Source organism: Coregonus lavaretus (genome assembly GCF_964263955.1).
Source record: "Coregonus lavaretus genome assembly, chromosome: 30".
Lineage (NCBI taxonomy): Eukaryota > Metazoa > Chordata > Actinopteri > Salmoniformes > Salmonidae > Coregonus > Coregonus lavaretus.
The window spans coordinates 2843342-2858743 of NC_140017.1; the positions used below are offsets into that span (position 1 = coordinate 2843342).

The 15402-nt window shown below is 46.9% G+C and overlaps 1 protein-coding gene across 1 annotated transcript in view; it reads left to right on the forward strand.

Moving 5' to 3' along the window:
- The window catches only part of abcc5 (ATP-binding cassette, sub-family C (CFTR/MRP), member 5), a 73062-nt gene that overhangs the window by 24902 nt on the left and 32758 nt on the right, over positions 1 to 15402 (forward strand). The window contains exons 3-14 of the mRNA XM_084148072.1: positions 1891 to 2036; positions 2337 to 2492; positions 2882 to 3026; positions 7836 to 8069; positions 8426 to 8599; positions 8677 to 8824; positions 9521 to 9669; positions 10254 to 10361; positions 11605 to 11931; positions 12377 to 12448; positions 13173 to 13297; positions 13631 to 13703. Coding sequence (XP_084004198.1) covers positions 1891 to 2036; positions 2337 to 2492; positions 2882 to 3026; positions 7836 to 8069; positions 8426 to 8599; positions 8677 to 8824; positions 9521 to 9669; positions 10254 to 10361; positions 11605 to 11931; positions 12377 to 12448; positions 13173 to 13297; positions 13631 to 13703 — 1857 coding nt within the window. The remainder of the gene's footprint in view (positions 1 to 1890; positions 2037 to 2336; positions 2493 to 2881; positions 3027 to 7835; positions 8070 to 8425; positions 8600 to 8676; positions 8825 to 9520; positions 9670 to 10253; positions 10362 to 11604; positions 11932 to 12376; positions 12449 to 13172; positions 13298 to 13630; positions 13704 to 15402) is intronic.

Below are 15402 nucleotides of genomic sequence, written 5' to 3' on the forward strand. Positions count from 1 at the left end.
GCATGTGTCTGCTCAAACGGTCAGAAACAGACACCATTAGGGTGGTATGAGGGCCCGACGTCCACAGGTGGGGGTTGTGCTTACAGCCCAACACCGTGCAGGACGTTTGGCATTTGCCAGAGAACACCAAGATTGGCAAATTCGCCACTGGCGCCCTGTGCTCTTCAGATGCAGGTTCACACTGAGCACATGTGACAGACGTGACAGAGTCTGGAGACGCCGTGGAGAACGTTCTGCTGCCTGCAACATCCTCCAGCATGACCGGTTTGGCGGTGGGTCAGTCATGGTGTGGGGTGGTATTTCTTTGGGGAGCTGCACAGCCCTCCATGTGCTCGCCAGAGGTAGCCTGACTGCCATTAGGGACCGAGATGAGATCCTCAGACCCCTTGTGAGACCATATGCTGGTGCGGTTGGCCCTAGGTTCCTCCTAATGCAAGACAATGCTAGACCTCATGTGGCTGGAGTGTGTCAGCAGTTCCTGCAAGAGGAAGGCATTGATGCTATGGACTGGCCCGCCCGTTCCCCAGACCTGAATCCAATTGAGCACATCTGGGACATCATGTCTTGCTCCATCCACCAACGCCACGTTGCACCACAGACTGTCCAGGAGTTGGCGTATGCTTTAGTCCAGGTCTGGGAGGAGATCCCTCAGGAGACCATCCGCCACCTCATCAGGAGCATGCCCAGGCGTTGTAGGGAGGTCATACAGGCACGTGGAGGCCACACACACTACTGAGCCTCATTTTGACTTGTTTTAAGGACATTACATCAAAGTTGGATCAGCCTGTAGTGTGGTTTTCCACTTTAATTTTGAGGCTGACTCCAAATCCAGACCTCCATGGGTTGATACATTTGATTTCCATTGATCATTTTTGTGTGATTTTGTTGTCAGCACATTCAACTATGTAATGAAAAAAAGTATTTAATAAGATTATTTCATTCATTCAGATCTAGGATGTGTTATTTTAGTGTTCCCTTTATTTTTTTGAGCAGTGTATATAGAAAAAAAACATGGGGGATTAGAAGTGATGCAGACAATTACATTGATGGAAGTTACAATCTATCTGCAATATTAAGCTGATATACCCCCAAGAAAAACAAAAAAAACAATGCTATTGTATATTAAATATAGAATGCTCTCTTCAAAGCTAAAGGGTTTGTAGGTTAAGAGGTGGTAAAAAATTCTGCATTAACCAACCTCGTGCATTATGTAAGCGGCGGTGGAGGATGTAGCATTCAGCTTAGCGGAAACGTATCTTCATTTAGTGGCCTTTTCAAGGTCCTGGTTAAGGAGAGAGGTCAATTATGTTGTGTGGGGGGGGGTTGTAGATGCACCGCGGCTCTCGTGATTAATTTGTGAGTGTTGCACTTAAAGAACGGCTCACACCAAGACTAGAACCTTGTGCACTACTTTTGACCAGGGCTCATAGGCCAATGGTCTAAAGTAGTGCACTATGTAGGGAATAGGGTGCTATTTGGGACACATACTACAATGTTCTGCTTTCTCTGCACTCGGGCCGATGAGGTGGCCAGATGATTACCTAATACTCGAGTCATGTCTGAGTGAACTTCTCAAATTTACTGTCATCAAGCAAGTAGGGACTGACGCTACAAAAATTAGTGATGGGGATTTGTAAACTCACTCCTGAGCCTGAGACTTGTTGCCAATTTGAATCCGTTTTGGTGGCGGGACTGGCTAAGAACATTTTAGGTGGGCGGTCACGTGTGTTTGCTAGGACAAGGTCCTGGGGTCTAGTCTCGGTGGGAGGAAGTGGTACAGCTACCTCTATAATGTCCACCACAAGCTAAATGCTTCCAATGCATCCATCACGTCAATGTTTAAAATGTATCTGCTCTTATCGACAATACAATAATCTCCTTCAATCCCAGGATGCACTGGAGACGGCGGCAAGGGCAGAGGGCGGTTTGTCCCTGGACGGTGGTGCTCCTTACATGAAAGAGCTGGAGGAGGAAGCAGTACGGAGCAAATACCAACACAGCGTCGGCGTCCTCAAACCTATCCGCTCCACCAGCAAGTAAGCAAGCAGCACCACCGCTGTAAGAGGTGCATATCGGTAGGGCCTGGAGTTTTTCCTTGTCAGGCCAAGTGGTCAGGAAAGACTGGGTCCTACAAATAGGTGCTCTCTCACCTATATTGGCCCTTTTTTAGAATAAGATTTGTCACACAGTTCTTTACAGTAACCTGGCCTAGACCACCAAAGAGCAAGTGGAATGGAATAACTAAGGAGGAAATCTTGAGACTCCTCTTGCTGTACACGAGTAGAAGTTCCTCTAACTTATCTGTCCCCCACAACTCCACCCCACTCCCCCCACAGGCACGAGCACCCGGTGGACAACGCGGGCCTCTTCTCCTTCATGACCTTCAACTGGCTGACCCCGTTGGCTGTTCACGCCCACCGCAAAGGCCAGCTGCTGCTGGAGGACGTGTGGGCCGTGTCCCAGTTTGAGAGCTGCGAGGTCAACCGCCGCAGGTCAGTACTGATCGCTGCACATACAGGGTCACAAAGGTCACCCTTCCAAGGATAGGTCATTGAGAATGTGCTTGGCCTGGGTCTCGGCCTCTGTCTTATTTTTCAACATTTTAACTGGTCTTTGTCTCGATACCCTTGGGTTTTGGTCTGGGTCTCAAGAGGTTTGGGTCGGAGTTCTCAACAGCTCCAGTTTTCTTCCCCTTAACAAAATGTTTTCATTGTTTTATGGACAGTGATAATCAGAATGTAGAGGGGGTCAGTTTCAGAGGAAGACAGAGAAAAGGCTTTGTGCTCATGTGGTACCTGACTCCGGCCTTGACTCTTAGTAGAGGGAGAATAGAGTGAGTGATTGTTGGTCGACTGTGGTTTGATCACCTGTGTGTGCGCAGGCTGGCCGGGCTGTGGGAGGAGGAGCGCAGGGTGAAAGGGGACGAGGCCTCCCTGTGCGGCGTGGTCTGGGCGTTCTGTCGGACCCGCCTGCTTCTCTCCATCCTCTGCCTCATGGTCACCCAGCTAGCCGGCTTCAGTGGCCCAGTAAGTAACGCCATCTCATCCTCCCCCTGTGGAGGCTTTCTTTCAGTAGCGCTCTCTCTCTCTCCCCCCTGCCTCTGTCCCCTTCCCTCCATTAAGGCTGAGGCCTACAGATGAGTTTTACGTGTGTTAAGATTCTTCTGTCTCAATGTTAACCCTTTACACTCGTGTGAATTGGCCTATATTGATAGGGCTACATTGAAATGTTTCTTACAGAAGAAATATGAATAACATGGTAGCAATTGAAAGGGAACAGTTTGGAGATTATGGGAAAATTATTAGACCTGAATAGAGGACTCAAAAGTTCACCTGACACAAGACTGAATCCAAACATTACACTGGTGATTTTATGTGCATTTTACATTGACTGTACTTTTCGCCGCAATCTGAAAAAACTGGATACATTCAGTAACATAAGAATATTCCTGGGAAATGTGGGGTATAAGGCAAAACAAGGACAAAGGTTTGAGTGAAGGGTCTAACTGGTGTTTCCAAGTGGCTACACATCTCTCCAAAGTGTGCAATTCCTAGGTAATTTCAATGCACTTTTATGACTCAAAGAATAGTATTTGAGTTTTCCTAGCTGTGCCGTTGAGGAACTAGAGCAAGCACACTTGTATTTGTTTTGTTTGGAACACAACCCTGCATCTCCGCCATCACACAATTTCTGTTGTTTACACATTCCAAAAATGGCACATTTATAAATTGCAATCTGGGTCAAGTGGGAATCATTTGAAAGCTTGTTCTATTTCCAACATGACTAGCTAAGTTATAAAATACGATCTTAGTGTTAGTCTTCACTAGGCAATTCAGAGAAACAGATTGTAATTTTGGTGTGCATAGAAAGGAGTCATGAGTGCATTCCGGTGTGTATTCTGCAGTGAATTTTCTTCCCAATAGACAAACAACCTGGTTGTTTTTAACAGAATGAGCCTATGACGCCATGTCATCTTGTAACTGTGCATCAAACATAGTAATCAAAAACGTTGACACTAAATGAGTTTTATGATATCGAAATGTGAAGTGCACATTTGGACTCACAGGTGTTTGGCTTGCTTGTATGACATCAAAGCGGTATTTATTATAATCCTAAATGTCTCATCTTTCAAAAATGCATCGAGTCCTCTTAATTTACAGCATTTCCCTGACTCAGACGCCAAAACATTAGCAAAAGTTGCCCAATTAGCGGGAGGGATGGGGGCAACTGCTTGTCACGTGCGGTGCTCAAGTTCAGAACGGCTGTCATCAAAACTCATACAGCGATGTGAAGCACAGAGCCTGAGCTCTGATGTCATGTATAGCATGTTACTGTACAGCCACTGTGTTCCAATTTAGTTGCTTATCAGTGCCCAACTCTGCCATTTTCAACCCGTATACGGGTACGAGTGTAAAGGGCTACACTGTGGTCTGAAATGTGCCTTACTGACGACTCATTTGAAACCAATTAACTGGATACTAGAGGAGGGTTATGGAATGGGATGTTTTTGTGTTTTTACCAGTCCAACTCCAATCTGTTTCTTTTCAATGGTGTCATCTCGGATCCATTGTGTCTGGCTTTTTTGAGGAGACCACAATGTTATGGGTTATGGAAATTGTGAATCCTTGTTCTTTAGTTAACAATACCTTAGTCAGAAACCTTCCTCCTGTCTGCCGCCCCCTAGAGGGTCTCTGTGACTAGATAGATGACACTTGTTGCAATTGTCCATCCTACAGCTGTTTTTTATGTTGTTCTGGTGTTTGTAGGCCTCTCTTAGGTGAGAACAGGTGCTTTAGAGGGAAGGGTTGTGTTCATTAGGCACCAAACGGAAAGAAAACTGACTGAAACAGGGGGGGACTACCTGGACTTGCCCAATAAAAAACGCACATTTCCGTTATCCGTTGCAAAGTGTTTTCTGTTGCGTGTCCTAATGAACACGACCCAGGTGTTAGGGTTTTCCTAGGATAGCCTCTGTCATCCTCTTCCACAGGGAACACAGTGAGCCGTCTCTACCTCGTTGCAAAATTCCCCAAACCTTTCCACAGTTCTCAGGTTTTCCAGAATATTCTGAACCTGTGAATTTTCAGGAAAACCCAGAAACTTTGGGAACGTTTCAAGAATTTTGCAACCCAAGTACTGTCATCTGCTCTTACTATAGCAGCACAGCAACACACCTGTGTCTCTCACCCAGGTTAAAGCAACCCAACTAGTACAGAATGTTCCTGTAACGTTTCCTAGTGGTTCTCCTTTGGTAATTTGAAAAATTATTTGCCTACAACATTCTGGCAATGTTATGTTGGTTCAGGAACCTTCCCACAACCTAAATGTTTTTTTCCCCAGAACGTTAACCAAAATGTGTTAGCTGGGAAGATTATTGTATCACCCCCATTATTATAGATGGGCAGTTTGGGACGGGGTGAGGGCATGGCATACAAGTGTTTGTGCTCACTGCTCCCCCCATGCAAGGTGGCGTGTGACAGAGGCTGTTCTTCAGATTCCACAGGGTGTCCGTTTAAACCCCTCGGCGAGCAATAGAGAATGAAGCGGGCAGAGACCCTGGGGAAGAAAGCCGGAGAGGTAAGGGCATGTTTCTCATGCAGGGATGGATCAAAAGTTATTTCTCTAAAACGTTTTTGTCTCTTGCTCTGTCTCTCTCTCTCTCTCTCTCAATTCAATTCGATTTGCTTTATTTGGCATGACGTAACAATGTACATATTGCCAAAGCTTACTTTGGAGATTTACAATATGAACATAATTAAAATAATAATAAACAATATTGACGACAGTAACAACAATAATCAAGGGTCAAAATAACCATACACTGAACAATAACAATAAGCATACAGGACATGTGCAGGTTGGTTGGTCTGTCAGACACTGTCCCTCATCTTATGGCAGGCAGCAATCTAGTGCGCTGCCAACCCACAGCTCTCTGCGTCCTCCCCCAACAGGACGGGTAGCCTATCCTCATCAGAGAGGTCTTTGAAACCTTGAATATCGGTTTCGAATTTGGGGAAATGACACTAATCTCTCTCGCTCTGATATATAAAATCTCTTAATAAAATAACTGATGGGTTACCACAATGCACTGTAAAATGCTGTTCGATGTCATTAACATAGTTTTTATTTGTATGTTTGTATGCAGTGTTCAATGCTGTTTTGTTTTTCTTGATTTATCACTTCTAACAATCTGCTGTTATAAACAAACTTGCTCAGTCAGACTGTCATATTAGTCTCAGACAATCGGACCGGTTTTCCCATTAAATGCGATGTGTTGTTGGACTGTTCATCCTCTCAGGCTAGAGGGAGGAGATACAACACACTAGGCTTGTATCAACAGACTCAACCTTTTTTGGGCCTCATAATCCCCCCTCGCTAAAAGACAGGTTGGCATGGTCCGCTGGTGGAACACCATTCCAGTGCCATTATTATCCCCCCCCCCTCTGGATCTTTGGACAATGACCTAAGGGGAGACGCAACTAAATATGAGATGTCACATATCTCAACCCAGAGGACTAGAAACGTGAACAAAACAAACTGAAAGACTGAGGCTAAACCTGACAAAACTCTGTTGACCTGATCTTGTGCCTCTGATGTGAATTGCGTTTGATACTCTTTCCTGATGGATCTGATCAGCTGTGTTTTGTTGTTTTCTTAACCTGTTTATGATGGATTTACATGTGTGCTGTTTGCAATTTTAAAAAATAGTTTACACAAATGGTTTCAAGGTTTCTATTTGCCTATTTCAATAAAACATGCATTTATCAACAATGTAGGTTTGCTGACTCCCTGGTTGTGGACTGATTAACGTGAATGTGGAATTGATTGTTGGTACATCGTGTGTGTCAGTGTGTATGTGTGTGTGTCAGTATGTATGTGTGTGTGTCTGTATGTGTGTGTGTGTGTGTGTGTGTGTGTGTGTGTGTGTGTCAGTATGTGTGTGCAGGATTCCACACCTTTTTCTATTCGCTCTGCTCTGTCTCTCTCGTCTGTATAATCTGCTGACGTTAACTTCCAGTTCTTTTAGACATAACTGCACGGCCCCTCCCACCCGATGTGACTGTAGGTATAATGTCTGAATCCATTTACCTGATAATGCAAACAATAGGAAATGTCATGTTGGAATGGGATTCTCTGTGCCGAAAAACGGCAGTGTCAATCTTTCCCTCTTTTAAAGGATCTTAACAAAATCTTAGCAAAATGCCACCAGAGGTAAAGGGTGAGAGCTGAACCTAAAGAAATAGTCAGTAGAGCCTGTTCAGCTTCCCTCTTCAGATGATTATCGGTAGTCATGGCATGACGGCTTTAGATAGTCTTGAATTAGTAGATGTCCATGATGATGGCGGTGGTGATGTAGATGTCTTTTGGACATGATGGTGCTGTCAGTCACGTGCCCTGTGCTCTCTCACCTTCCCCCCTCCTCATCCCCGCCCTCTCCTGCCCTCTCCTCTCCTACCCTCTCCTCCTCCTGCCCACTCCTCTCCTGCCCACTCCTCTCCTGCCCACTCCTCTCCTGCCCACTCTTCTCCTCTCCTGCCCACTCTTCTCCTCTCCTGCCCACTCCTCTCCTCTCCTGCCCACTCCTCTCCTGCCCTCTCCCGCCCTCTCCTCACCCGCCCTCTCCTCACCCGCCCACTCCTCTCCTGCCCTCTCCCGCCCTCTCCTCTCCCGCCCTCTCCTCTCCTCTCCCGCCCTCTCCTCTCCCGCCCTCTCCTCTCCCGCCCTCTCCTCTCCCGCCCTCTCCTCTCCTGCCCTCTCCTCTCACGCCCTCTCCTCTCCTGCCCTCTCCTCTCCTCTCCTGCCCTCTCCTCTCCTGCCCTCTCCTCTCCTGCTAGGCCTTTGTGGTGAAGCGGCTGTTGGAGTACACAGAGCAGGCGGAACCCGACCTGCCCTACGGCCTGCTGCTGGTCGTGGGGCTGCTGTGCACCGAGCTGGTCCGCTCCTGGTCACTGGCGCTCACCTGGGCCCTCAACTACCGCACAGGCACCCGCCTGCGGGGCGCCATCCTCACCATGGCCTTCCACAAGATCCTGCGGCTCCGCAGCATCCGAGACAAATCCATGGGACAGGTGAGACCACCAGACAGAGGTTTCACACAAATTGTTTTTCTTTAAGAGAACTGGGCTGGTGAGATGGGGTGGGAGGGACAGGGGTGAGATAATGGTTAGCCTCACAAAAATGCTAGCTCTCATTTAGGCTAAACGGTGTTAAGGGATTTCAGATGTTGCTTATCGTTAGTGTGAACGAGAAAGTGCCAAAGTAACTCTGTTCGAGACTCACCTTTAATACAATACTAGCATTGCAAAACAGTTCGCTATTGTTGCCAGAATGCATGATTTGCAATGCAATACATGGCGTGTAGAGTAGGAGATGGAGCTGGTGTAGTTCTGTACTGATGTAAGTGTCTCTCTTGCTCTCTCTGCAGTTGATCAACATGTGTTCTAACGACGGCCAGCGGATGTTTGAGGCGGCGGCTGTGGGCAGTCTGCTGGCAGGTGGGCCTCTTATCGCTGTGCTGGGGATGGGCTACAACCTGGCGATACTGGGTCCCACCTCCTTACTGGGCTCTGCAGTCTTCATCCTCTTCTATCCCGCTATGGTGAGCAGCATACAGACTTACACACACACACACAGAACAATGAAAAGACATGATATAACAACATTTCCCTGCTGCAGATGTTCAGCTCGAGGCTGACCGCCTACTTCAGGAGGAAGGGCGTGGCCGTGACGGACCGGCGGGTCCAGAAGATGAACGAGATCCTCAACTACATCAAGTTCATCAAGATGTACGCCTGGGTCAAGGCCTTCTCCCAGGATGTGCGCAGTAAGTGCCGTGTGTGAGATTTAATTGATCAATTAGCTGGATGATTAATTTTTCTGACTGACTGAATGACTGGTGGCATTCCATGTAAACTTTTTCGCAGTCGTGCTTGCGCAGAATATCAGATTTTGGTCTGATGTTTTAATCTCAGGAACCACGTCGATATCATGGCATTCTTCTTAGATGAAGACTAGAAGACTAGTGACTGACGGACTGAGTGGCTGGCTGACTGACTCATTGGGCGCGGTCGAACGGATCAGTTCTGTGAAGTCTGTGACCATCGTTGGTCACCGCCTTGCAAAGTTGTGTTGCATTATGGGGATAAACAATTCCAACTTGCACCTACATGTCGACTGCCGTTTCTTTACAAAAACATGGTGATCAAACGTCATGAAGTTTCAACTGCAAGTTGCTCTTCACCAACTTCAACCTGCAGCCATCGTCTGCATTGTGGGAGGCTTTATTGTCAACCAATCATTAGGGTGTTTTTGTTTCACCAATGCAAAATGCACCTCTCCTGTCGACTTCCATCTGTAGTCATCTGCATTAGCCTAAACTTGAATACGACCAGTGTTTTACTGACTGACAGACTGATTCATTGTTTGACTGGCTGGCAGCCTGGTTGGCTGGTTGGTTGGATAACTGACTGACAGACTGATTCATTGTTTGACTGACTGACTGATATATTTGCCCTTGCAGGGATTCGAGAGGAGGAGCGCGTCATCCTAGAGAGGACAGGCTACTTCCAGAGCATCACAGTGGGCGTGGCTCCCATCGTTGTGGTGATCGCCAGCGTTGCCACGTTTTCCACTCACATGCTTCTGGGCTACGACCTCACCGCTGCTCAGGTAGCTACCAGCTATCTGGTCCAATCCCAGTCTGCCTCCCAAGTGGCACCATATTTAGTGCAGTACACTTGACCAGGGCCCTACTATGGTGCAGTAGATAGGGAATAAGGTGCTATTTGATCCACCCTAGGCCCTAGACACTCCAGTAGATCAGAGAGGATTGAATATGTGTAAGCAATATTTCCAACCCTGCCAATCAGATGAAAGACAAGTTGAGGCAAATCAAATCAAAGCAAATGTTATTTGCCACATGCGCCTAATAGAACAGGTGTAGACATTACCGTGAAATGCTTACTTACAGCCCTTAACCAACAGTGCATTTATTTTTAATAAAAAAGTAAAATAAAACAACAACAAAAAAGTGTTGAGAAAAAAAGAGCAGAAGTAAAATAAAATAACAGTAGGGAGGCTATATACAGGGGGTTACCGGAGTCAATGTGCGGGGGCACCGGCTAGTTGAGGTAATATGTACATGTGGGTAGAGTTAAAGTGACTATACTCGAGGGATGCTTTGACTGACAGAAGCCGGTCAACCAGGTCTGAAACAAAGGATGGATGGTGTTGGATCTTTCTTCCCCTCGCAGGCATTTACAGTGGTGACCGTTTTCAACGCCATGACCTTTGCCCTGAAGGTCACCCCTTTCTCTGTCAAGTCCTTGTCAGAAGCATCAGTAGCCATGGAGAGGTTCAAGGTAAGATTCCTCCCTTTTTCTTTCTTTCTGGCTGTCTGTTCGGCTGTCGGTTCGGCTGTCGGTTCGGCTGTCTGTTCGGCTGTCTGTTCGGCTGTCTGTTCAGCTGTTCGGCTGTCTGTTCAGCTGTTCGGCTGTCTGTTCGGCTGTCTGTTCAGCTGTTCGGCTGTCTGTTCGGCTGTCTGTTCAGCTGTTCGGCTGTCTGTTCGGCTGTCTGTTCAGCTGTTCGGCTGTCGGTTCGGCTGTCTGTTCAGCTGTTCGGCTGTCGGTTCGGCTGTCTGTTCAGCTGTTCGGCTGTCGGTTCGGCTGTCTGTTCAGCTGTTCGGCTGTCGGTTCGGCTGTCTGTTCAGCTGTTCGGCTGTCGGTTCGGCTGTCTGTTCAGCTGTTCGGCTGTCGGTTCGGCTGTCGCTGTCCGTTTCACCCAGTAAAACAACACATTTCACTGCACCTATCTGGTGTATGTGACAATAAAAACATAATCGTCGTCTGGCGCTGTCTGTAACGTCCGTCTCTGTCTGTTCATATTGGCGCTGTCTGTTCGTCTATTGCTTTATGTTCGTTTATTGCTGTCCGTCTATTGCTGTCTGTTCGTTTATTGCTGTCTGTGTGGTATGTGAGTGGGATGTGTTGGGTCTGCCTGTCCGTTGGTCTGGCTGGCTCTCTGTGGCATGTGAGTGGGATGTGTTGGGTCTGCCTGTCCGTTGGTCTGGCTGGCTCTCTGTGGCATGTGAGTGGGATGTGTTTGAGTCTGGGTATGTTGTCCTGGACCTGGAAGGGGCTCTGTTTCTCCTAATCCCCCTCTCTGTCCTCTGAGAAAACACACACCACTTCAGAAAACACACACCCACATTACTTCAGAACACACAAACACAAGACACACACCACTTCAGCACCTCCTGGAACAATGGGCAGGGGGCGATGCGGTGCCAAGCGGCTCTAGATGCAATGTGGTCTTTTGAAACCAAATAGATAAAATATATTATTATTATTATATTATTAGATAGGTTTGAACTGCTTTAACCTTTACATCAATGACCTTCACATTGTCATCATGACTAGACTCCTACATGCATGTGTGTGTCTCAGAGTCCACCTCTTGATGCCCTGTCCTCGCATAGCGGCCGTATCAGCGCCTGTACTGTGTGTGTGTGTGTTCTAATACGCCTCTCCTCGCTTCCGGACCATACCAGAGCCTGTACTGTGTGTGTGTGTGTGTTCTCTGACACCGCTCTCCCTGGCCTACCAGAGCCTGTTCCTGATGGCAGAGGTGGAGATGATCCGGGACAAGCCCCAGAACCCCCAGGTTGCCGTGGAGATGACAGGCGCCAGCCTAGCCTGGGAGACGGCTGGTCACAGTGCCCAGCCCACACCCCGTGGCACCCCCATGGTTGGCGCCACGCAGAGACACGGGTGTCGGAGGCCCACCCAGGAGTACAAGGCAGGGGAGCAGGCAGGGCGTCTGCTGAAGGAGGGGGAGATCCAGTCCAGCCCCGAGGGCAACCCCCCTCCCATCCCCTCCGTCAGCCAGCGGCTGCAGAGGACCCTGCACTGCGTGGACCTCACCGTTCAGCAGGTAGCTAACTAGCCACGGGACGGGGGTGTCTGGTTGTGAAAGGACAGAAAATATTTCACGTACAGTAGAACACAGTGCACACATCCAGTGGTTTGAAGCAGGTGATGGATGTCAAAGAATATGGCTGCGTCCCAAATATAGTGCACTTTGTTTGACCAGGGCCCGTACACTAGCTGGGGAATAGTGTGCCATTTGGGACACAACCCATGTTCAGCAAAAAGTAAAATAAGACTGCGATCTGTGGGCTGTACAGTTTGAAGAGTTATTGTGGTTAACTGACCAGGGGAAATTCATGGCACTATTTATAGGCTAAAACTAGGGATAAGAAAACCGTCATACATTTTAGTTAGTTTTATTGTGCACTGCGATTCATCTTTTCACTGCCAATGTGTACAACATGAATAAACGGAACTAAAATATCCACCATACTATCCTCTGTCTCCAGGGGAAGCTGACTGGGATCTGTGGAAGCGTTGGCAGTGGGAAGAGCTCTCTGATCTCTGCCATCCTTGGACAGGTAAGATAAGTCTAACAGGCCTGCTACACTGGACGTGTCATTTTTGCGGCGCGTGAGTCGCTCCTACTCACGGTCCGTAAGCAGGACAGCTCCGCGAGAGGCTTGCGCTGCTCAGCGTAACATTACGCTCTGGTTCTATTTTTAAGAATCCGATGTGCGGCTAACGCCTGAGAGAACTTGATAAAGTGATTTGCTCTCTGCTCACACAGCAAACGATACACGTCCAGTGTAGAAACAACAGCACAGCGTAAGAAATATACTCTCGTTGGCCAATGAGGACACCAATTCAATAACAGGCACACACTGCAGTCCCTGTGGCCCTCCCTTACTCTATAGACAACTGTTTACTAAGCTGCATGATGCCCAGGGGCCTGTTGGACAGGGTGCAACTTTACTGAACGTTCAGATATAACTTATGTAGAACACACTATTGCCTTGTCAGGTAGAATGGGGAATCGTGTCGGCTCTATCCTTCACAATTCTATCTGAACGTTTCACTTCACTCAATACATCCCCCCTGGTGTGAATGGTTTTAGGGTGAAGTTGCCCCTAGACGCTGATCTAGGGTCAGTTTAGCATTTCCCCCACTAATCGTTAAGGTTAGGATTGGGGGAGGGAAGCTGATCCTAGATCTGTACCTAGGGGCAAACTTCATTGCGGAGCATGTGAGTGATGGGAGGATGACCTGTAGTGAACTCTGACCTGTGACCTTTATGACCTTAAGATGACCCTGCTGGAGGGCAAGGTGGCAGTGAACGGGGACTTTGCCTATGTGGCCCAACAGGCCTGGATCCTCAATGCCACGCTCAGGGACAACATCCTCTTTGGGAAAGAATACGAGGAGGACAGGTAACGGAATGAAACTACAGTTGTTTTAGTTTTGTTAAAGTATATCTTTATTTTATTGAGGTAGGACAGTGAAGAGGAGACCAGAAAGGTAGGTGAGATTGCGAGTCAAAAGGGCAGAGGGTCGGATTCGAACCCATGCCGACACTGGTAGCCTAGGCTGGCCGTACATGTGTGCCGGGATCCACAGCATTACCCACTGGAGCTCACAGGCCACAGGAATGATACTACTGTGAGAATCGATTGGATTAATGTACATAGCGATTTCTAAGGTGCTCATCCATTACCCAATATATACTGTAGCTCTGAAGTATAATCCCACTGTGTGTGTTCAAGGTTCCAGGCTGCTCTGAGTGCATGCTGTCTGAGACCTGACCTGGCTATACTGCCCAACGCCGATCTGACTGAGGTGAGAATTATGATTTGTTTATCCACCATGGAAATAAGACTTCGGGCCTTATTGTGTCTAGATGAGCAAAAATGTTATAGGTCCGCATTGTGGCGGTCATGAAGTTTTGTCAGCCGGTTAGTGTCATGCAAATGACTGCCGCTATCACAGTAATTCACCGTTAATTAACATAAACACGTTTTGCATCTCCAGGCCTCCACTTATACAAGCCACTGATGTGGGCCTTTTGGAACATCTACATTTTAAAAAAGTCTAATAAATCCATTTAATATACACCATCACAATAATTCCATTATTTATTCTAGGCAGGTCTAAAGAAACATTATGACATGAAGAAAATGTATTTCAGAGGAACAGAATATGAGTTGGCCTACTGTATGTTATCTGGCTTTGCGCCATGCCATAGTCTGTAGACTTGTTCATTTAGCAGAAAATATACAGTATGCTTATAAGTCTTGTGCCATTATTTTATATTATATGATTTTATATATAATTTAACTTAGCTGAATAAAATAGAAAATATATTTTTCCTATTCCGGAGCGAGTGCGCATTTAAGTGCTATGTTGAGCATAAAACAGATCATTTGAAACAGGTCCTATACACTAGATTTAGAGTTATTTGGCAACTTTAGTTGTGAACGATACAAACCTTAGAATGTCTTAGAAATCAAAACATACAGTGCATTCGGAAAGTATTCAGACCCCTTGACTTTTTCCAAATGTAGTTACGTTACAGCCTTATTCTAAAATTGATTAAATTAAATGTTCCAAATCTACACACAATACCCCATAATGACAAAGCGAAAACAGGTTTTTAGAAAATGTTGCAAATGTATTACAAATACAAAACATAATTATTCAGACCCTTTGCTATGAGCTCAGGTGCATCCTGTTTCCAGTGATCATCCTTGATGTTTCTACAACTTGATTGGAGTCCACCTGTGGTAAATTCAATTGATTGGACATGATTTGGAAAGGCACACACCTGTCTATATAAGGTCCCACAGTTGACAGTGCATGTCAGAGCAAAAACCAAGCCATGAGGTCGAAGGAATTGTCCGTAGAGCTCCGAGACAGGATTGTGTCAAGGCACAGATCTGGGGAAGGGTACCAAAAAATGTTTGCAGCGTTGAAGGTCCCCAAGAACACTGTGGCCTACATCATTCTTAAATGGAAGAAGTGTGGATCCACCAAGACTCTTCCTAGAGCTTGCCGCCTGGCCAAAGTGAGCAATCGGGGGAGAAGGGCCTTACTCAGAGAAGTGACCAAGAACCCGATGGTCACTCGGACAAAGCTCCAGAGTTCCTCTGTGGAGATAGGAGAACATTCCAGTAAGGACAACCATCTCTGCTGTACTCCACCAATCAGGCCTTTATTGTAGAGTGGCCAGACGGAAGCCAGTCCTCAGTAAAAGGCACATGACAGCCCGCTTGGAATTTGCCAAAAGGCACCTAAAGGACTCTGACCATGAGAAAAAATATTCTCTGGTCTGATGAAACCAAGATTAAACTATTTTGCCTGAATACAAAGCGTCACGTCTGGAGGAAACCTGACACCATCCCTACGGTGAAGCATGGTGGTGGCAGCATAGGCCTATACGTTCTCTCCCAGACTCATGGATAAAATGTTTGGAACGTAGCATAAGGTAACCAGTCCATCCAGTATGCATAATAATACAGTCCACACTTAAAGGTGATTA